Source organism: Meriones unguiculatus, chromosome 12 (genome assembly GCF_030254825.1).
Source record: "Meriones unguiculatus strain TT.TT164.6M chromosome 12, Bangor_MerUng_6.1, whole genome shotgun sequence".
NCBI classification, from domain to species: Eukaryota; Metazoa; Chordata; class Mammalia; order Rodentia; family Muridae; genus Meriones; species Meriones unguiculatus.
The window spans coordinates 21,184,212-21,207,352 of record NC_083360.1 but is presented as its reverse complement, the minus strand read 5'-3'; the positions used below and the strand labels follow the sequence as shown (position 1 = coordinate 21,207,352).

Here is a 23,141-nt window from a genome sequence, read left to right as displayed (position 1 = left end):
CACATCTGGCTGCGGATGGGTTCATGGCTGGGAAGTTCTGCTCAATCCTTCCTCTCCAGTGACAGCACAGAGCCTTTTCATTTGTGCACCCTTCTTGGTAGCAGATTGTCTTCGCCTCAACCAAGTCCAGGCAAAATTAATTGTTCTCTTCTTCCTACTTTCTTACCCTAAATTACAAATGAAGAGATTATTACGCCAAATCATAAATTCTCTGCAAAAACATCTCATTAGTCTGTAAGAATTATTGTAATATATTAATAGCATGCAATTAAATCGGAATGCATGCTCATCCAAATATCACTAGAATTATCTCATGAAGCATTTGGGGGGGGGGTTGTGAACCTAGCCTTTCACAGTTGATCTATCTCTCAAACCTTCATGAAGTAGTCTTTATTCCGATTTACTCTACGCATTTTAATATGTATCAGCTTATCACGCTGGGCCCCTATCACAGAGGGTTACATACAGTGAATAGTCAGTCAATTAAATAAAATAAGCATAAGATAGATGTGCAGATGGGTGCATAGAGCCATTGATGAAAAGAAGGAAGGAAAGACGGAAGGATGAAAAGAAGGAAGGTTGGCTAGATGAATAATGTATGAATGAATGGAAGGATAAGATGATTTTAAAGAGGAAATATAGATAGACCCTTTTGAGAGACAACTAAAAAGAAACTCTGTATGGCTAAGTTTCAATAATACATAGTTTAAAGCTTAATGCATGACAATTTATCCTTTTCTTTTTTTCTTTCTGAATGTGTAGTCTCCTGGTACATAGGAAAGTTCTTCATATAAGAAGGAAGAATCCCTACATGTTATTATTACATTTATTCCATGACTAAGTGTATCAAGAATTTCGGGGTATTGAATGTGTGAGCACCAAGGTTGTAAAGAGTTCATCATATTTATAATCTGCATTTCAGTACTTATGGGCTGTTCTCAATAAATTTTCAAGAGGACGAGGCCTCCAGCAACCTACTCCAAACCTTTATTTCAATCACTGGGAAGCCTAAGCCGGAAGGATCTTACCCCTTCATCAGCTTCACTACCCAGTCCACAGCTGAAGTGGATTTTATCTCAGACATGTTGAGCCCCTGGTACTGTGTTACCTGCTAAGCTTAGAGTGGAGCTATAGCCAATGTCTCTGTATTACAAATGGAGCCCTTGAAGCCAGAGAAAGAGTGACTAATCCAAAATCTTATTACCAGCATGATTCGAGTTCATAACAAAATTCTATGGTTAAAGCTGTTACTGAGACAAGAATGGTATTGTTATTCTTATTATATTGAAGATCAATGACAAAGGCAGAAAAGGTTAAGCTACTATTGTAGTCAAAATACAAGTTTCAGAAATTGTAGTCTTTGAATCGTGAAAAACAAAAGAGAGTTTATATTCCATTTCTACCCCCTGAAGAATCAAGCATTGAAAATTCAGACTTTTATGACCTTATTTCAAGAAACATCTATCACATGTGTTCTGCTTGGATCAGTAGAGTTTCAGCTTAACAGAAACATCTGCTTTAAGGGGACACAACTGTTGTTGTTAAGAATGCTGACCTTGCCTCACAAGCAAAAGTAGTGTTTTGTGCATTGCCAATAACCTCCATGGATCGCCAATTGCTACACAGCCGCTTTCACGAGGATTAAAGCATTGTGCTTGACATTTTGAGAGTAAAGCTTTAATTCTCCTAAAATTTACATCACCAAGATATTTCCTTGTTAATTTTGCCAATTAACTGGAAAAAAAAGAATCAAGTTATCACACGCATGCACTGAAGTATGTACAGGACTCTCAGTAATTGATATCAAAGCGCCAGCGAGATAAAAGGCTTAGCTGAAGAAAAGTCCCTGAGAAGAAAGCCGTGGCTACGAGTGAAACCATGCATTAACAATACATTTTCCCTAATGTCAAAAAGTACACAACAGATGATAACAATTTGGAGAGATTAGGTGGAAATACTATTAATCCAAGTATTATTTATGACATGGACTCAGTCACAAAATTTAAACCATTTTTATAGTAATTATTGTTGTTTTTAAATAATAGAAAAAGTCAATTTTGCTAATGGCTTTCAATCAAGATCATTATTTTTCTATGTCTAGCCTCTAGTTAACCTGCAGATGTGAAGATCTGAACATACAGAAAATAATCCTATGCAGTGGTTTAGAATTTGTTGAAATTCTTTCACATCCATTGTTTTTGTTGTTGTTGTTGTTGTTGTTGTTTTTCTATATGTAAGGATACCCAGAGAAACTAGGAGAAAATTCTAAAATGATACACTCAGTGGCAGAGCCAACAGTAAGGTAAAGTGCATTTAGATGAAGGGGAGAAAGACATCATGAGGCTGAGCAGGCTTGGATCCTTCTAATCCTGAAACACGGTCAAGGGTCTTTGCCACCTCAGGACAAAAGCAAGCCTGTAGCGTGGTGAAAGCAATCGTTAATTTTCAGTTATGATACTATAAGATTCTCGACCTTCCAAGTATACTTACAGTCTATAGGATCAGCCCAACATATTGCCCTAAAGGATGGGTTCCCAGGCTTCCGAGTTGGGCAGGCATGGGATGAGATGGCAGCTCCATCACTCACTAGCTCTGTTCTCTTCATGCCGTTTCCTCATCTGCAATGGAATTTACTAATTCTTAGTTTGTAAAGTTGTGAGATTTAAATAAGATAATGCATGCAAATAAAATAGTTAGCATCAATCCTGGTATATAGTAAATAGTTGATAAATAGCAAATTTAATGTTCATTAAATATTTTAATATTAACACTAGCAGGTATAGAATGGGACAAAGACTAAGCTGTCTCCAAAGCATTGTCTGGTTCTGTCTCCCCCAGGACTCACTCTGAAAAAAACACCAGCAAGCTCTCTGAAGTCTTTCTGTAGTGACAAGTAGCCGCATATGACTAATATGTACCAATTGATCTGTCATCAAAACAAGAGCTAATTAGCTTAATTAGTCAGGGTCTAAACAGAAGTCTCAAATACTGGAGAAAATTTATGTGAAAATTGTCTGTTTTCATTTTTAGTGTATCGATGGTTTCCAAAGGCTTTTTGATTAGTGCTGTTGATAGTTGACTAAAAAGAAATGGTTAGAATGCATTGGAATGTGTAGGTAGGTTGTTTGTGACTCTCCAGAAGAACTACTAATGTGGCTATTGCTTATTTTTTGAAGGTATAAAAGGTAAGACTGGACCCCTGGGCCTTGCTGGTGAGAAAGGAGACCAAGGCGAGACTGGGAAGAAAGGACCCATAGGACCAGAGGGTGAGAAAGGAGAAGTCGGGCCGGCTGGGCCTCCTGGGCCAAAGGGAGACCGAGGAGATCAAGGGGACCCAGGGCTGCCTGGCGTGTGCAGGTGTGGAAGCATCGTGCTGAAGTCTGCCTTTTCAGTTGGCATCACAACCAGCTACCCAGAAGAAAGACTACCCATCATATTTAACAAGGTCCTCTTCAACGAGGGGGAACACTACAACCCTGCCACAGGGAAGTTCATTTGTGCTTTCCCAGGGATCTATTACTTTTCTTATGATATCACATTGGCCAATAAGCACCTAGCAATTGGGCTGGTGCATAACGGGCAGTACCGAATAAGGACCTTTGATGCCAACACAGGGAACCATGATGTGGCCTCAGGGTCCACAGTCATCTACCTGCAGCCAGAAGATGAAGTCTGGCTGGAGATCTTCTTCAATGACCAAAATGGCCTCTTCTCAGACCCAGGCTGGGCAGACAGCTTATTCTCTGGGTTTCTCCTCTACGTTGACACAGATTACCTAGATTCTATATCAGAAGACGATGAGCTGTAATATGGACTGCAAGCCTGAGTGTCCCAGCAGGAACATCACAGTGGCTTACACCCTGACTCAGTCTGGAGTATTGGAAGGTGGAACAAGTGATAAGGCATTCGAAAACTTTTTTTTTTTACAGAAAGCTCTGGCAGAATTTACCAAAATAAGACAAACCACCAGCCAGGTGAAATTACATCAAAATGAACAGTATACAATAACCCCAGACATGAACCCCCTTGAAAGTAATGATGATGAATATTTAAGCAAATTAAAGATGATGTTAACATATTTGAGTGCCCTTGGTGATGCAACCAGCTGGTAGTGACACTGCCTCATTAAATATTCATAAAACGCCAGTTTTGTTTGTTATTTAGGATGATCACAACATTATAGTTAAATCTTTTGACAATTCTCAAGAGCCAAAAAAGTAAGAGATGCTAAAAATTTTCTAAAAAATTAAAACAGTGATAATTTTTTTATTTATTCCATTATGCTTATATCTGTTCCAATAACTCTGTGAGTGTGTGTGTGTGTGTGTGTGTGTGTGTGTGTGTGTGTGTGTGTGCCAGAAGACAACATCAGCTGTCATTCCTCAGGTGCCTTCACCTTGTTCTTTGAGCTAGAGAGGTCACTGAACCTGGTAGCCTGGCTGACTAGGGAGCGAAGAGACTACTTGTTCCCATCTTTCTGTGCCAAAGATTACAAGCATGTGTCACCACCCCAGATTGGTTTTACATGGGTTCTTAAAGATCAAACTCAGGTCTGTGGGCTTATGAAGCACACACACTTTAAGAACTGCACTATCAACCCAGCCCTCAGCAGCTCTTTAATGACACTGTGGAACAGACCCTGAGTGCTGAATTGGACAGAACCAGAAGGTTATGGCCTTATTTTTATGCAGAGTGGAGTGTGGAGAGCACTCTGCCACAGTGACCTGTGATGAACATCATGGCAAACAGAGTGACTGGATGCTAGGGACACACAGGGTCCATGACTCCTGTGGTTGGACGCCAACGACTCCATACACAGAAAACCACTAGCATGCCAAGGTCCGTATATTTCATTGAGTACAACTAATACACAGGAAAGAAGAGATTGGCATCTGCATTTGCCTCATCCCATGCCAGTGTTACTTTTAGTTGAGAAGGAATGAAAGATAGAAATAGGGAAAGCCTGAGAGGGAAAACAAGGTGATGACTGTTGTGACATGGGCAGTAACCCAAATGCCTTAACATGATAGCTTTCTAGCAAAATAGGTTTCTTCCAAAAGGAGGAATACTTAAATTATGAAAAAAAATGTTTCTCACAAATTACCTGGGATTAGAATGCAGCAAAGCACATGTCCCAGGCCTATGAGTGAGCTGGAGTGAGAGTGAACAGGTAGGAACTGAACAGCAGAACAAGCTGTGAGTCGTCCAAGCCTCTCGCTTGCTTCAGCCATTTTTATTAGTGTTGGCATCTGCTTCCCGCTGTGATTCCCTGTTCAATCTCAGCCATGACTCTGTCTTGTGTACCAGTCCTGTGGTCTGCAGTAACAGCATTCTTTTTGTCTTCCCCTTTCTGTATCTTCTATGTTTCTTTCTCCTTGTTCATCAAGGAGTTTAATGTCTGTTATGCATGAAATACCATGCTGGGCTCTGTGACAGTGAGGGACCAAGATGAATGTAGCCCAGTCTCTGCCGTCAGACGCCTAAGAAGACAAGAAATGGCATGCACGCCCACACACCCATACACAAGTCCCTGTGCTCTGGAAAAGGGGCAAAGTGTTAAATGTCCACTTCCAAATTGTGAGGTGATAGAGGAGGGACAGAGGAATTTCTACCCACTGGATCTTAAACGACAAAAGAACTTGGGATGGCCCAAGTCAGGAAAGGAGGGTGCACAGACATGTAACAACATGGGAGAATCAAAGCAAGAGCTGAGACCATGGAGAGGAATCAGTGGGCCAGTCTTGGGGGTGACTGTATTTATGGAATGGGTCCCAGAGTGGGGCACTTTCATCATCAGAAGTGACGCTTACAATTACAGAGCCTGTGTCGATGAGTCAGTCATAGGCCCACGGGCCAACAACATCCAGACAAAAAAGAGGGAAAGTTTAGTTTGAGATAGTCTCCAGTCTATTGATAACAGTCACTGCTAGAATTCCAGGCTATGCTGTATACAAAAGAGCCAACAGAAATATGCAATAAAATATAGGCTACTTGAAACCAGATGATTTTGCTGGAGAAAATGAAATGCAGAAACTATGCAGACCATTTTCACCCACGAGATTGTTGTATAATTAAAACTCTTTTCTGACTGCATTCTACTAATGCAATTTTGAGCAAGGTCTTATTAAACAGCTGAAGATAAAGTTGGAGTCTTGATCCCCCACTTCCCAAGTATTGGGATTATGGGCAGGCACCACCATGCCCAGTGTATGTGGTGCTGGGGATCAAACCCAGGGCTTTGTGTATGCCATGCAAACATTCTACCAGCTGGGCCACAGTCCCATCCTAACAAGGGCATTGTTAGAAGAGTCTGTCAACATTGTCTTTTAAATGATTCTTTATTATAAAATTTATTTCAAGTAAATTTTTAAAATAAAGTTTCTTTCATTGGCTTTATGCCCAAGATGAATTTGTTTTTAAATTAGTAGCAAGGAGACGAGGAGGGTTACACAGCTGCTGTGAGAAATAAAAAGCAGGTTTAATTTTAAAATAAATTTTAAAAAAATTGGAAAATGCTTGTGTCTTTTAGTCCTTAAAATTTTTCTCAGCCATCATTGTTCTACATCTGTGAATATTTTTGTCAAGAAGGAGGAGATTGGTTTGTTTCTAAAAATAATCCAAGCCTCATTCCTATCATTCTTGGTAAGGACTACATTGTAATGAACATTACCAACACATATTTCTACATTATATACTCCCTTCTTCTAGAAGTTCATGAGCCCTAAGCAGACATTGAATCTGCCAGCAAGTGGCCTTGGACACAGCAACCTTCAGAAGTATAAGAAATATATCAGAATTGTTTACAGATACTTAGTTTGGGATATTTCATTGGACTTGGGCTATTTTGTTAGCCCAGTTGGACTAAGGCAATCCTAACAGCAATTATTCCCTCATTTCACAAGTGGAGAAACAGGGGAACGAGAGGATAAGGAAAGGATGAAGTCAATCACAGGTGCACAGTAGGCCCAGGCAGTCTGACACAGAGTCTATGTTCCTAGTCACCGGTGTGGAACTCCAGCTCCACACTCATTTCCTGATGGTGACACGCTATACTGCTCACACGTGTTTCATTTGTCGATCTGGTATAGAAGTATTCCTGTCCATCTTTGTATCTAAGAATTCTACCTGCCACAGAATGTGCTCAATGAAATCATGCCAAGTTAACCAATGAAAAATTCTATTTAAGACACAAATGGAGAGATGAGAGAGAGAGAGAGAGAGAGAAATGAGAGATGAGGGAGGGAGAGAAACAAGAACACCAGACCCAAAAGCCCGACAATCACCCTGTGCATTAATCTAGACTCTTTAGATTGTACCTGCTACACACCAGTATGCACTAACTCAAGAAAGACAGAACCAGACTAATAAAAAATCTGAGACAGATGTGGTTCACCGGCGCTGGCACCAGTACTGTATCATTCCCACCTCGAGGATCAGTTCCCTTCAGTACTTAGTTTTGACTTTGGCAGGCTTTTATTTAGTAAAAAAGAAGGCCGCCAACAGTTGAGGTTAGTATTGCTTTGTGATTCGTTTATATTTTCTTTGGTGGGGCTGGGGACCCAGTATGAATTTGCCATCCCAGGAGGGAAACACATTATTTAGCACTAATTCCGGCCCAAGGCTCAGCTACGACAGACATCTGACTATTCCTCAACCAGTAATTGGCCAAAGGGATGCACAGTTACGTTGATCATGACTGTGGTCACAACCACCCCTGGAGCTAGTATGACTCCCACTTAAACCTCCTGGACCCAGGTTGGGAAGAAGATCATTTCTCAATAAAATAAAGGTTTCCAGTCTAGAAGATGAATTATTAGTTAATAGGCAATCAGTTGTTTCCATACACAAGCAAACCTCCCTTTTGTCTATATGACATACAATATGTGTGTCACTAGATTTTTTTTCTCCGCGATAATCTGATTCTCTATAACATTTGGCCACAATGAACTGGCCACTTCACACCGTGTGACGTGGCATCCGTGATGACCCGGCCCTGCTGTCCGTCACAGTCTTGCCCTTCACTGACACTTTCAATGACGTAATGTTATTCTCAACAAGCCTCCTTCTTCTTCTCCCCACAAGCTCTGACTTTTTTTAATCTCAGTTATTTAGGAGTTATGGATCAACAATTCTCTTTAACAGTGATTTTAGAAAAAGAGTGTTAGGGAGGCATCCTTTAAGATTAATCTCTTTGTGAAATCACAAGGGCCAGTAAATCCCGTTCATTTCTTGGAGAGCATAACATTGGCATTGAAAAGCCCCGCTTGGTCATGAACTACCATGCTAGCCAGATTTTTGAGAAAGAAAGAGAGAGAAAGAGAGAGAGAGAGAACAACTACCTACCTATACTAACAGCAACCATTTACTAGATGCACCCTCTGTGAATAGCCTCATGCAGGGTGTTTGTAATATGTATTTCATTATACTTAATAAAAAGGAGGCCACGTTAGTGACGTAATATGTTTTAACTTCAATAGAGAATTCAGCACCACGCCCACCTCCCTCATTAAAAGAGGAAAGCTAGTATGGACATGTTGGAGACCTGGTGCTTGAGAAGGCAGGAGGTCAGCATCTCTTGAGGCCACACAGGTCTCTGACTTCTGAAAATATGCTACTTGGAGACTGGGCATTAAAGAAGCAGGGCACAGTCTAATGTATTTCTCTATGGAGAGTTAAATGAGAGAATTGCATTCAAAGATGCAGGCAGAGTAAAAAGAACCAGGCAACAACCTTGAGGCTCAAGCAGTACTAGACATCTCAGAAGCCTGGAGGGGGCTGAGCATGCACAGGGCTATTTAGAAGAGGGACTGTACCACAAGAAGGATTACCACAACCACATAGAAGCAGGAAGCAAGATACCTATCAACTCTTCTGCTCTCTCTCGCTTGTGCCCTCATTGGTCAAATCCAACAACTCCAAGAGACAAAGTATTTTGAGTGCCGTGGTGTGCAGAAATGGGCTTCCTCATGACTGGAGAGGAACTAAGAGGGCCAGAAAATGGGCAAAGAAGTCAGGAGAGTGGGAAAGTATGAATGGAAATTAATCAATACAAGGCTTCCCTCGTAGACCACTTCCTCCTCCAAATTTCCTAAAATGCCCTTCAGGGAGCACAATAAACCTAGCAGGACAGTGGTCACCCTTTCCACTGTTGCTCAAGGCTACCTACAACATGCAATCAGCAGCCAAAAAGCAATTCAGATCTACTTACCAGGAATTTGTATGGGCATATTGAGCTACAATCTTGTGGAGACAGAGGACTTTGCCAGTGTCCCCTCTGGAAGTCCCCTTTTATTTTATTTATTTTTATTTTTTATTTTTTATTTTTTTTATCAGTTACATTTTATTAACTCTGTATCCCAGCCGTGTCCCGATCCTTCATTCCCTCCCAGTCCCTCCCTCCCTCCCTCATCTCCACCGTGCCCCTTTCCAAGTCCACTGATAGGGGGGACCTCCTCCCCATTCATCTGATCCTGTTTTATCAGGTATCTTCAGGACTGGCTGCAAAGCCCTCCTCTGTGGCCTAACAGGACTGCTCCTCCCTTCGGGGGTGGGGAGACCAAAGAGCCAGTCATTGAGTTCCTGTTAGAAATAGTCCCTGTTCCCCTCACTTTGGGAGACCAATTGGTTACTGAGCTACTTTTAAACTCAGCAACAGCCAGCAGTAGAGGGAGCAAGCAGGGACTGTGAATCCCAGAGAAACAGCTTTCTGACTCAAAAGAGTTACAAGACCTTCCTCATCCATCAGAGACAGGAAACCCAAGCAATGTACCTACTGCCGTGAGTTAGTGAATGAGGTTCTAATTCCTATTTATAGGCCTTCATGTTGGTGCTGTCACAAGCCTATGTGCTCACACCTTCTACCTCTCAGAGCCTCTGCTTTCCTGTGTCTTCACAGACATTTCATGATTCTGTAGGAAAGCACTCATCCACACTCCTGTTTGTTGACCACAGAAAGCTTCAGTATCCTGTTTGGCTGGGAGGCTTATCTGCCACCTTCAGGACTGACTCATTCATGACCAAAGTACTCAGTGTAGTCAAACCAGAGTGCTCTGAAAACAGTGAAAGGCAACAATCTACCACCTGCCTTATTCTGTGCAAAGAACAAAGACTAGCCCCAAAGGCCCTGTGCCAAGAAGAATCTAGAAAAACATTTAGCATCACTATGGCATTTTGGCTGTAACAACACACGTAGTCCAAATTCTCTTCAAGACAGCCCCATCTATAGGAAACATACACTTGTACATTTTTCTTAGATTTAATCCTGAAGTAAGCCAGGAGCAAATAGGAACACTCCACAGACCTTATTTGCACCCCAATGGCATTTGGAGATCAGATCCAAGACACGACAAATGTGTTATATAAGTGAAAGGAAAAAACACAGGAAAATTCCACTGCTGTGCTGTGGTTCCCAAGAGAAGCATTCACACTTTTCTTTTTTTTTTTTTTTTTCTGTGTCAGAGTTTTGTGACACTGGCACTGATGGCCTTGAGACAGACCACTTATGTTGTTAGGGGATATTCTGAACGCTATAGGACAGCTAGCAACAGCCCCAGCATCCACCCAGAGAGATGGGTGACTGTCTCCATGCTTGTAACAATCAGCAGGGTCAAGAGTCCCTGGGAGCCAAGAAACTGTCTCCATTTCATCACAGTCTTGGCATGCTGACAAAGCGTACCTAGGATCCACAGTCTTCCTATACCCCACTCTGCACACGGTCGGTCATCAGTTCTCTCATGACAGCCTCCAGGAGATGCGTACCCACTCTGAAACTGTTCAAGAAACAGTTAAATAAAAAACTCTGCTTCACCCCAATTCCCTCTTATTACACACGGATTATTTTTGGTCTAAGATACATAAACTGCAAACCCTCCCGTTTCTAAGAACTTACTGCAAGAAAGTAATTAATAACACTTGCAAAGGTTTAATTACAGCGTCTTACAACAGCAAAGCCTGTGAAATGAAAATTTGAGAAATCGCCTGTGTGTCTGATAATAGAATATGTGTTAAATGGACTGTGATTCCTCCCTCCAATGGAGGACGGGCACTAAAAAGGAAGATGGAGAGACACTGGCATCGTAGATGATCAAGAAATATTAACAGAACAATGGTTACTGGATGATACGTCCAGCAATGATCCCATGTTAAAATAAGCGTGTGCACGTGTATAGACAAAGCCTGAATAAAAATAAGTAATTAAAAAGCTATATTTATGCCTCCTGAGCTTTATTTTCAATTCACTATAATAAAGCTATTTCATTTCTTCTATGTAATACTTTTCATAAAGCGCTGGAGTGTAAGGTAATTGCAAGCTATTTTACTTCCAAAGAATTGCAGAAGAAATACTCTAAGGAGAGAGATGGAAACAAACTCCTCAAAACTGTGGCTTGAAGTGTGAAATGACGTCACCTGAAAATGTCCTGGTGACATATCCGGATTTCTATCCCAGAGGATTCTTCAAAAAGGAATAAGGCAAAATAATCAAAGTTTGTAAGCTTTTTTTTTTTCCACCCTAACTCGAACGGGAAAGAAAATTAGCTTTGAGTTGGCATCATTTTATTCTGTATTTTTTTTATTGGTCCGGAACTATAAACCCAGTGGGTTAGCCATAGCATGAAGTCACTCAGAACTCAGAACCAATGCATTTGTCAGACGGCAAAGGGTTTACGAGCCACGGCAGGAAGAGTCTGTGGCTGTGCTCCATTGCCATCATGGGGGTGGCAGAATTTCTTAAAATAAAACCTGGCCCAAGCTCATCAGAATCCCAGGAAATGATCTGAGAGCTGTAGGGGTAGAAATACCATAACCCCTAGGAGTGCTGCAGCTCATCGAAGGCTACCATAGTCTAAGATTCTACATGGGAGTCTCAGGAAAGACCCCTGTGCTCAAATTTTTTGGTTCTGTTGCTCTCTTTGTGGACCTCCTGTCCTCTCCAGCTCTTACTATTATTTCCCACTTCCTTCATAAGATTCCCTGCATTCTGCCCAAAGTTTGGCCATAAGTCTCAACATCTGCTTTGATAGTCTGCAGGGCAGAGCCTTTCAGAGGCCCTCTGTAGGAGGCTCCTAAGTTGTTTCCTGTTTTCTTCTTCTTCTGGTGTTCCATAACCAAACCTTCAGCAGAGTGTAGGGAATCATATGAAGGAAGGAGGAATTAGTATATTCTAGAGGGGACAGGGAGCCCCACAAGGTCCAAACATATCTGAGCACAGGGGTCTTCTATGAGACTATTTATCCAACCAAGAACCATGCGTGGATATAACCTACAACCCCTTCTCAGACATAGCCCATGGTAGCTCAGTATCCAAGTGGGTTCCCTAGTAAGGGGGACAGGAATCATTTCTGACATGAACTCATGAGCTTCCCCTCCCCCCTGAGGGAGGAGCAGCCTTGCTAGGCCACAGATAAGGACATTGCAACCATCCTGAAGATACCTGATAAGCTAGGACCAGACAGAAGGAGAAGAGGACACCCCCTCTCAGTGGATTCAGAAGGGGGCAGGGAGGAAATGAGGGAGGAAGGGGAGGATTGGGAGGGAAAGAGGGAGAGGGCTACAGCTGGGATACAAGTGAATGTATAAAATTATTTAAAAATAAAAAAATATTTAAAAAAAGAGACTCTACATGAGGTGCTCCCTGGGCTGTGCAGGTAAAGGCTGTCTGATCCAGCCCCACCCAATATCAGAGCCACTTATCTTTTAGTGCTGAAATCGCTCTGGGATGTTAATAGGGAATTGGAAAGGCTTTCTAGAAAACATCCAGGTCTCACTGTTTTCAGAACTAGAGATGGAACTATCCAGGCATTCCAGAGGGTCAGACTACTGATGGTTGGCGTGTGAGGTGGTCAGGACCTAGTGGAATACACATCTGTATGTCAAGACACACACACAAGAATTTATTGCACATCCGATTCTCCTTTGGACTTCCAGATAAAACTCTCGAAACTCATTTGTGAGTTTCAGATTATACAACAGTAATCATTTAACATTTTTTACGTTATTTTTCAAGTATCTGCCTAGCTGTTGAGTATTATTCTTCACCCAATCTAATCCCTTTATTCGCTTAGGTCTCATCTGAAAAGATACCATGGGACGCAGGCGCCCTGCAGTGAGATCCATGCACATCTAGTAAGAAGAAATACCTCGAGTTCTTCAGATACTCTGGATATTAGCCTTCTGGCAGATATAGGGTACTCAAGAAGTTAAACAGCAACAAATCAAGTAATCCAATTAAAAATGGGGTACAGAGCTAAATAGAGAATTCGCAATAGAGGAATATCGAATGGCAGAGAAATACTTAAAGAACTGCTCAACATCCTTAGTCATCAAAACAACCCTGATATTTCGCCTTATGCCCATCAGAATGGCTAAGATCAAAAACAATCAAGCGACAATACATGCTGGAGAGGATGAGGAGAAAGAGGCATCCTCCTCCATTGCTGGTGGGAATGTAAACTTGTACAACCATTTTGGAAATCAATCTGGTGCATTCATAGACAGCTAGGAATAGTGCTACCTCAAGATCCAGCTATATCACTCCTAGGCATCTATCCAAAAGATGCTCAAGTATACAACAAGGACATTTGCTCAACCATGAAGCGAGGACTGTACCTTCTCTTCATCTCTCACATGGAGGCTGATAGTAAAATACAGAACACTCCGGCCAAAGAAACCCTGTCTAGAAAAACAAACAAAAAAGAGCACTCAGTCAGCCAAAGAGTAGAAAGATGTCGAGTGTACGGCTCCCACATGTCAAAGAAAACACTGTTTCTTTGGAAATGCTTCTTCTCAACCTAAATAGGATTTTTTAAAAAGTAGTTACTTTATTTTTGCTTCAAGGCTTATTTTGAGGGGAACAGAATGGAATGTGACCAGTTTACTTTTTAAAGTGATGACCTCTAGTGGTCAGTACAGATAATGACGTGACTGCAGAATGCGGATTTTCTAAGATTCTGTGAAATCCAGGCAGATCAAAACAAGACTTCCGAGCTCATCTTAATCTGCCCACTCCATACCCTGGAAGGAGTGCTAACCATCTGTCTCTCCGGAGTCAAGGTCTTCTGCTTTTGTTTGGTTCTTCCCTCCCACTACCTGGCACACGTCTAAAAGCTATTTTTCCTGATACACTGCAAGTAAAAAATAATTACAAGTGACAGCACCGCAATTTCAGATCGACTTGCCACAAACTATGATGAAATAAATGTGAAGCCAGGCTTCACATCTGCTAGATGGCAAACAAGCAAAGGGCACAGGCTTTACTCTAGGCTTCTTTAGCTCTCCCATACTTTACACCCTGTCTGCTACATCCCAAGCATCTGACATCCTGCGTTAGATGGCAAGCTTGACAGGTGGGTGGCTGAAGCTTAATTCAAAAGTCAACATGAATCAAAACCAAAAGCTGATTGCTTTCTTGATCAACTAGCAAGTGGAAGACCTTGGTCTTGAAACCAGTGTCTTGGTCTTATCTCAGATGCTGCCATCTGTTGAAGACCCACACTTGTCTTTCTAGTGATAACCTTCCTGTCTCACCAGATCAACATATGTGACCTAGGTGCGCATTATTTTTAAGAGTCCCAGTCATTAGGGGTTTGTTCTCAAAGAAGGTCCTAATGAAGTTTTTTTTTTTCTATTATGAATTGGTTTGTTTCTTGACCATTAATAGTTTTCATTGAGTGTTCACCTCCATGCTAGGAAATCTCCTAAGTAATGAAAGCCCAGCGGGAAGACAGGTGATGTGACAACTGCAATAGAAGTAGAAAGGGCAAGAGTAGAGAAGGGAGGGGTTACGATGGAACCCTTCCCAGGGTTAGAGAAGACTCTGATTAGGAGATCACTCAGATGGTGCGGTTACTTCAGTATCTTACAGTATGTGTGAGTGAACTCAGGATGCCATGGTAAAGCAACCCAAGCTATTAGGGAAGAGAGATACTGTATATACAAGGGCAAAGTCCCACACCATTCCACAACACATACTTTGTTTCAAGAATCAACTGGCTTGATGGTGGTCAATCAGAGGATTGACCTCTTGCAGGAGCAAATTGATACCCTATGGCAAATCGCTCAACCTGGCTGTCAATGAAAGTATGCTGGACTTTGAGTCACTAGCATACAACATGAGAATTTTTCCTGTGCTGCAAATCTGTCTAAACAATTGTCGAGCTATATTTTAGGTAATTGGACTGGAGAATTCGATACTACGATGGAGCAGCTGAGAGTGGCCATTGTCACAGTAAATTCTACCAGAGTGGACGCAGGACTAGCCACAGGATTATCAACATGGATTGCTGCAGCCATGAATCATCTGAAGGAATGGGCGGGCATGGGAGCGTTAGCAGGCCTTCTGGTGTTGGTCTCCTTGGTTTGCCTGTGGTATATATGCAAGATTAGAGTCTCACAACAGTGTGATGCAGCCATGATCATTCAGGCCTTTACAGCCATTGAAGCAGGACAGTCTCCCCAAGCATGGTTGGCTACCATAAAAAGCTAAAATGATATGCTCAGGATGCGAAGCTAAGCACTGCACTCAGGGTCAGCCGCTTTCAACCCAGAGAAGAGCATGTCTGATTGCATGCGGGTTGATGCCCCAGGTCCCGCCTCTGAGAAAAAGGTATCGGACGGGTCTGATGCTCTTTGGGTGGATGACACCTAAATGAACATCGGTACAAAGTCCCAATTTATTTCTAATATCAGAGATCAGACCTCTACTCTTGCCTGATGCGTCTAAAACAAAAAGGGGGAACTGTAGAGAGCTGCGGAATGCTATGCCTTAAAGATGGAGCTGGTTTCCGCCTTCCACCTTCCCGATGGTGAGTGCTCTCTATCACGAACAATTCCACATTTGGCTAAGGCTGAGGATCTGGCTTGCTTCCATGTATGTGGACCTATCTGCATTGCCCATGTGGCACGCCTGGGTTGGCTACCCAGAGGCTATTTAAGCTGCGGGCTGGCTTTCCCCAGGGTCCGAGGATTGTTCAAGGTTCCTGAATAAACTGCATTGAAAAAAAAAAAACAAACAAAAAAATAATAATAATTAAAAATGAAAAAAAAAAATCAACTCGCCCGTTAAGGATCTCGAGCAATCTTCACACACACCACCGTTCTGACACCTAAAATTACCTTTCCTTTTTACCATGATTCAAACCCTCTCTATAATTCCCCCCACCTCACAGATGAGAAGATGCTAGGGTGTTGAAAATTGAAGGCTCAGCTCTGAAGGAGAGGAATTATAACACAGAGAGTCATCAGCTCCCAGCTAGGTATTAGGAATCCAGAAGTCCACTAGCCTAGTCTACCCACACGAGGTTGGCAGAACCCCTTTGGGACTCCACACCTGTCTAATCCTGAGAGGATAGCATATGGCTGTGCTTATATTTTCCTCCTCCCCAGAAGAAGCCTCTCAAGAATAGCCCCCCCAAGCCCAAGGGAGCATACCAGTACATAGAGATAGTTAGGTATTGTTTTGTCTTCTGCCCTAACTTCTGTCTTTGAAATAGAAAGAACACAAGCAGATACCAATTTACAGATATCAGTCAGCTAGCCAGTTCCTCAAAATCTGCCATGATTTCCAAATATCATCAGAAACTAAGGTCAGGGGCAAGTGTGTATCTCATGTATTTCACATGTATCTCCACCTAAGGGTGCTAGAATCCAACTTCCCAGTTTAACAGAAACCAGGAAGTATAGACTCTCATACTAATAGTATATCCTGTGTGGGTTTAGGGTCCAAAGTATGTAGTTCTGACAGCACTTTACCACAAGGAGCTGTGGTTGTAATGGCAAAGTTCTAGAATTAGTGAAGTGGTCCTTCTTAAGCCAACTCTAGCAAATTTTAGTACTTGGTGCCCTGGAGGGAAACAATACAGTTGGTGGCATCACAAGACATGAGAAAATGATAAATGAATCAGAATGCTCAGAAAAGTGAGACATATTTTTTTAATCAAAGGGGGATTCTCAGCTCTTCCTGTCTAGTGAGCCCAGCAAGTATCTTTGGATATGGTCTTTTTTCGATAAATATTTCTTCAGGCAACTGTCTCAACTATGTTGGATACCCAGATGCTTGGAGAATCACAGAATTGTGTGCCACAGAATTGTGGTACGGAATTGTCTGTGCCATAGCTAATGCTCACCAAATTTCCAAATGTCTCTTGTAGCCCTTAATATACACTGTGTAAGTCTACAAAGGACATCAGGAGCCACCTGAGGAAATACATGGCTCAGAGACTGTGCTGATGGGCATCATCAGCATCAGGACCTCAGTGACTACCTTGGATGGCCCAGGCTGAGATGGATCCACCAAACAGATGCTTGAGCTCATGGAAAGCATTATGATATGAGAAAGAGGACATTGTGACCCGGGGACTTGTGAGAACTAAGGTGATGTGGGCACTGCAGCCTGTGGTTGAGGGCTAACCACTCCAATGCTGGAAGCAGAAATGGTCACGCTGGTGTAAACCACACTAAAAAAAGAGTTCTGTCCTCACTTGTCAGTAATGCTTGCTAAGAACTCTGAGGATGAATCCAGATGTCAACCTCAGACCTCTAGGAGCACATGCAATCAAGTATATACATGTGCATGAGAGCATGCAAACACACACACGCATACACACACACACACACACACAAACGTGCTTGCATATCACAAAAAGAAGGACAAAACAAGAGCAAAGAGTATGGGTACAGAATCTCGAATTTGGAGCATCTGAATTGTCAGGTCCTTTGGTGCACCGAACAGTAAAATGCCCAGACACTGTGAACCGTCTGCAGCCTTTCCCCGCAGCAGCCAGCCAGATGTTGCCTTTCTTCACTCACCTTTAACAAAGGGTTATCCTTTGAAAGAAGTAAATCCCTCAAGACCTACAAACGACTCAAAGTGCAAAGAACCTTCAAGAAGACACTGGGTGTCTTCAAGCTACTAGTGGAGAAAAAAATGGAAGAGTTATGGGAGTATCCACACACTGAACTATTGCTAATGAGATTTATTTAAGAGAAGTTGCTGATGAAAATGCTTTTCCTGAGACAGGGGTTCTCTGGGTCGCCTTGGCTGTCCTGGACAAGCTTTGTAGACCAGGCCAGCCTCGAACTCACAGATCTGCCTGCCTCTGCCTCCTCGAGTGCTGGGATTACAAGCATGTGTCACCATGCCCAGAGAGAATGCTTTTTAATTGTGGGAAATTAACCTTTGCAGCCAGCAAAACATTAAATTCATAACTTACACTTCAGCAGCCATTTTCCTGCTTTTTCCAGTCACAGCCTGAGTCTCTAAAAGGATTGAATCTCAAGGCTTTTTATTCTCTGTAGTTCTGACAGTTCTCTGGAGAAGGGAGGATGTTGTGAAATGAAGCAAATGACTGAAAGCCTTGTAACTCAAAACAGGTTGAGAATCACAGCGCTGTGGAAAGAAAATTAAATGCTTTGATATCTACAAAATAAAAACAGGCCACACAGCCAATAGATCTGAGCCAGTAAGTGCTTCTCTCCATTGACTGTAGAAACAAGAGGTTCCAATTTGCTAGCATTTGAGCTATATCTCAAGGGAAGAACTATAAAATTCAGTTAATAGGAAAACACAAACTCAAACTTGAGAAACACAGTTTTACAAAATTTATGACCCAAAGGTTATTCTTCAGCTTTCAACTTCAGCCCCATCTTAGTGAGATGTTCTGCATTGTGGTGCATTTATTGCTCATGAGGAATGAATGAGCTGCAAACATCAGATTGTAAAGCTCAAAGAGCCACCTGACAGCAAACGACACTACCAGCAGAAGAGGAAATTGTGTTGTCCATGTCCAGGTGAGGAAATCATATCTGAGCTTATATTGACCTAAACAAGGCCACATTGCAGCTGGATAAACATAGAGACGATAGCAGTAGAGTTTCCGTGTCTCACGTAGACCAGGATAGACTCAAACATCCTGTTTTTATGATGTGATGGTCACCTTTAATTGACAACTTGGCACATCTTAGAATCACCTGAGAAGCGAGTCTCAATGAGGGACTGTCTAGTTAGGATTGTTCTGTAAGCATGTGTGATGGAGATTGCCTCAATTGAATTCACTGATGTGGGAAGACTGGGTCCACTATGGGCAGTGACATTCCCTAGGCAGGGTTTTCTCAAGTGTTTAAGAGCGAAAAATTCAATCAACCCAAGCACAAACAAGCAAGCGAGCATACATGCAAATCATGTTTCTCTGCCTTGAAAGTGGATGTGATATGACTAGCTGTTTTATGTTCCTGTGGCCTCTTGGCTTCCCTGAAGCGATGGACTATAACCTTGAATTGTGAGGTGAATAAACTCTCCCCTAGGCTGTTTTTGTCAGGGTATTTTATCACAACAACTAGAAACCATATGCACATATGCAGTGCTGAGGGCTGAAAATGGATTTCATGCATGATCAGCAGATACTCCACCGACTGAACTACATCCTTGGCGCTACAATTTCCTAACGTTTATTTCAACAAAGAGCTCTAAACTCCTACAGCACTGGTTCTCAAACTTCCTAACTCTGTGGCCCTTTCATCCAGTCCCTCATGCTGTGGTGACCCCAACTGGAAAATTATTTCATTGGCACTTCATAACTGTGATTTTGCTCCTATTATGGATTATAATGTAAATATTTGATGTGCGGGATATCTGATCTGTGACTTCCAAATGGTTTGCCACCCACAGATTGAGAACCACTGCATTAGAGATCACTTCTCATTCCCACCCCCACATCAGTCCAGGGAACTACTACTTTCTTTCCAGTGGCTCTGCCTCAGGAGGTGTCCTTATGCATTGACTCAGGTACAGTCCTTTGTGGAGGGCTTCTTTTGTTCAGTTTAAGAATTGTTTCAAATTTTGCCATGGTTGCATCATAAACCATTACTTAACTTCTTTTTTTATGGCATTTTTTAAATTAATGTATTTATTTATTCACCATACATCCCAATCCTAGCCCCCTCTCTCCTCTCTTCCAGGTCCCACCTTCCTCCCTTGTTCCCCTACACCCCTTCTCCTATTCCTCAGATAAGGAGAGCCACCCCCCATCCCACCCCCATCCCACCCCACCACCCACCCCACCCCCACAACCACCTCAGCTCATTAAATCGAATCAGGACTGAGTGAGTCCTCTTCCCCTGTGTCTGGTGAGTCAGCCCCTCCAGGGAGGAGTGTCAATATACAGAGTAACTCCTTTCCTTATGGCATTTTTACAGACTTGGGTGGAGTTGACCCTCTACTCCTCCATCTCCATGACCCTCTTGTTCCCTTCACCCCAGTATTCCCTTATCCCCTTTCCACTAACTATATTTTGTTCATTTATTCATCTATTTACTCATCTATTTAAAGATATGACTACCACAATTATTACTGCAAATGAGGGATTTAAATATCATACTTAAAACAATCATTTTAGATAGTTATATGGCTCAATGGTAGGATGATTACCTCACATACATGAGGCCCTAGACTCAATGACCAGTACTGCCAAAATAAAAAATCATCTAGACGGAACATGATTCTCTGAGTCTGCTGGCTAGGTAATCTCAACAGTGCCTGAGATCGGCTAAGAAGATGTGAGGGCTGTTATCATGTAGACATGTGCTCACTCATGTCTGAAGTGTGGCTGGACTGACTCAGAATGGAGCTGCCAACAGAGTATAGACACATCGTCTTCCCAAGAGGCTTGGCTCCCTCACAGCACACTGGCCTCAAAGTAGTGAAACCTCTCATGCAGTGAGACTCCAAGCTCAAGACTTCTGGCAAATAAGATAGAAACTGTAAGGCCACTCAGCCAGCATCCCTCCTGCCATCCTTGATTGTTCAGCCATCTCCATGCCCCTCCCATACAAGGAGAAGGAAAATGGACTTCATTTCTTGGGGGGAATGCCAAAGAATCTGGAGGGTTTTGTTTGTAGCAGAACCACTTTGGGGACTTGCCAAGATGGAGGAGCCAGAGAGGCTTGCTATCCAGAAAAATAAGGTTTGTAACTGCAAATCTGTCACCTTTTAAATAATTTTTAGTTCAAATAAAACTCATGACAAATTAAAACCCAAGTAAAATGAATTTTTGCTAACATATATAATAGTCTAAAACTGAAGCACTGTACAATGAAAATAATTGTATAAGCACTAAAGCAATTGACTCTGTGATCATCAGTCGTGTTCGTTGCTGATGTTCAGGGGCTGGGTCAGATGTCTCCAAGCTCCTGGTTCATCAGGCATAAAATAAATGGGCGTATGGGTTGCAAAGTAGCCCAGAATTCTCAGATTGTGTTCCAGAAGGTATTTGAGTAGTAGACTACTGTCAAGGGATGACTAAAGGAAGTACATTATTTCTATTGTTTCAAGCAGATATAGGTGCAACTCAATGCAGATGGGGGTTCTAGGTTGCTATCAAATTGCTTAGGTGCATTATTTATAGAGAAGTATATGTATAGCCCAAGCCAAGAAGAGTCCTGAGTTGCTAAGGTATTCTCTATGCTGTCTGCCTTGGCTAAATCCACAAATCCATTACCAATGTCCAACACACTCACATACAGCCTTCTCTGAAGAAGAGATGCAAATGACTAAAATGCACAAGGAGGACAGAATTAAGTTCATCTCTCTGATGCTAATTAACATTTGGAATATGACCTTGCTGGGATTTTAAATTAAGCCAGCTCATTAGAGAATGTATTCTCAAAGTAGCTTGATTATTCATTCATTTGATTTTGGGTCATTCTCACTCTGTAGTCTATTGACCAGGAAATTGTTAAATTTGAGGCCCAGGTTGACTTTAAACATACAGCAATCCCCCTATCTCAGCCTCCCAGATGCTAGCATTAAAAGTGTAAGCCACCATCCTGGCTCAGACAATGATTAATCCTATTTTACAGATAAAGAAACTATAACATGGAAATATTGATTAGGTTGATCATGATCCCTCAGCCAGAAGATTTAGCATTCAGCCAGGCGTGGTGGTGAACACCTTCAAGCCCAGCACTCAGAGAGGCAGAGGCTAGCAGATTGCTGTGAGTTTGAGGCCAGCCTTGTCTACAAAGCAAATCTAGGACAACCAAGGCTACACAGAGAAATAATGTATATATAAAAAAAAAAAGATTAAACATTCCCATTCCTTAAACCTCCTCCTCTTCTGGGGACTACCCCTGACATGGTGGACCAGTTCTGTTTCTCATTCCTTTATTCATTGTTTCATATTTTCTAGTGTTCTGTTCTATATTTAATTTTTTTAAATTTTTCTTTCATAACATTAATCTTCTCTTCAGCTCAATCACTTTTTTATGAACTTGCTTGGATGTTTATCTTCTACTGAGAAATCTAGGAAGGGACCCGATGATCTTCCCAAGACTTTTCCAACTGTACCAGGAACTCAAGACCTCTTCTCGTTCAATTTCCCTAAAAAGGATCACCCCAATCTCTTCTATGTTGGGGGTTGATATGGGGCACTGTGTATTCAGACGTTGATTTTTGGGCCCTAACATTTGGTTGCAGTCCAGGAGTGGGTATTGTCATGATCATTGATTTATGTTGAATAACCATTGCTCCCCAATTACCTCTGATTGGTTAATAAAGAAGCTGAGCAGACAATTATTGGGCAGAGAAGTGATAGGAAGGCTGGACTTCCATTCCCAGTCTTGGTGTCCTAGGACTACATAGTAGAGAAAGAAGAAGAGGGAGAGAAAGGACGTGACTATGAGGACTGACCTGATGGAGCAGAAGCAGCCCAAGCAGGATCAATACGGCAAGTAATTGATATGGCTAGGAAGTAGCCAGACTAGCTGAGGGGATTATAATCTGCCCAGGTATAGATCCAACACTTGTTAAACAAATCTAACAGGTCTCTGTCTCGTTATTTGGGAGCTAGAGTGGGTGAATAGAAGAGGCTCCTCAAATTATATCTTTCCGTTTTACTTCTTGGCAACAATAGAAGAGGGGAGAATAGAAAGCATTTATCTGGCTCCCCAGAATACCAGGTGGTCTCAGAAGCCAGCCCTTCCACACATCAATGTCCAAATATTCCTGCAGTTTTGCCCCCACCCTTCACTTCCTTGGCATCTGATTAGGGCTGCTGTAACTTGAAACAACAGGCAACTCTTTGTACCATAAATCCAAAGACAGGTCCAAAAATCAGGTACTGACAGGGTACGTTCCTTCTGAGAGCTAAAGA

The 23,141-nt window shown here is 42.2% G+C and overlaps 1 protein-coding gene across 5 annotated transcripts in view; it reads left to right on the top strand.

The window, feature by feature from the left end:
* C1qtnf7 (C1q and TNF related 7) overlaps positions 1-4,146 on the top strand; it is a 100,314-nt gene extending 96,168 nt beyond the window's left edge. For all 5 annotated transcript variants that reach the window (XM_060365373.1, XM_021638725.2, XM_060365374.1 and 2 more), the window contains exon 3: positions 3,177-4,146. In XM_060365373.1, coding sequence (XP_060221356.1) covers positions 3,177-3,808 — 632 coding nt within the window. In that variant the 3' untranslated portion in view covers positions 3,809-4,146. The remainder of the gene's footprint in view (positions 1-3,176) is intronic.
* Positions 4,147-23,141: the final 18,995 nt, after the last annotated feature.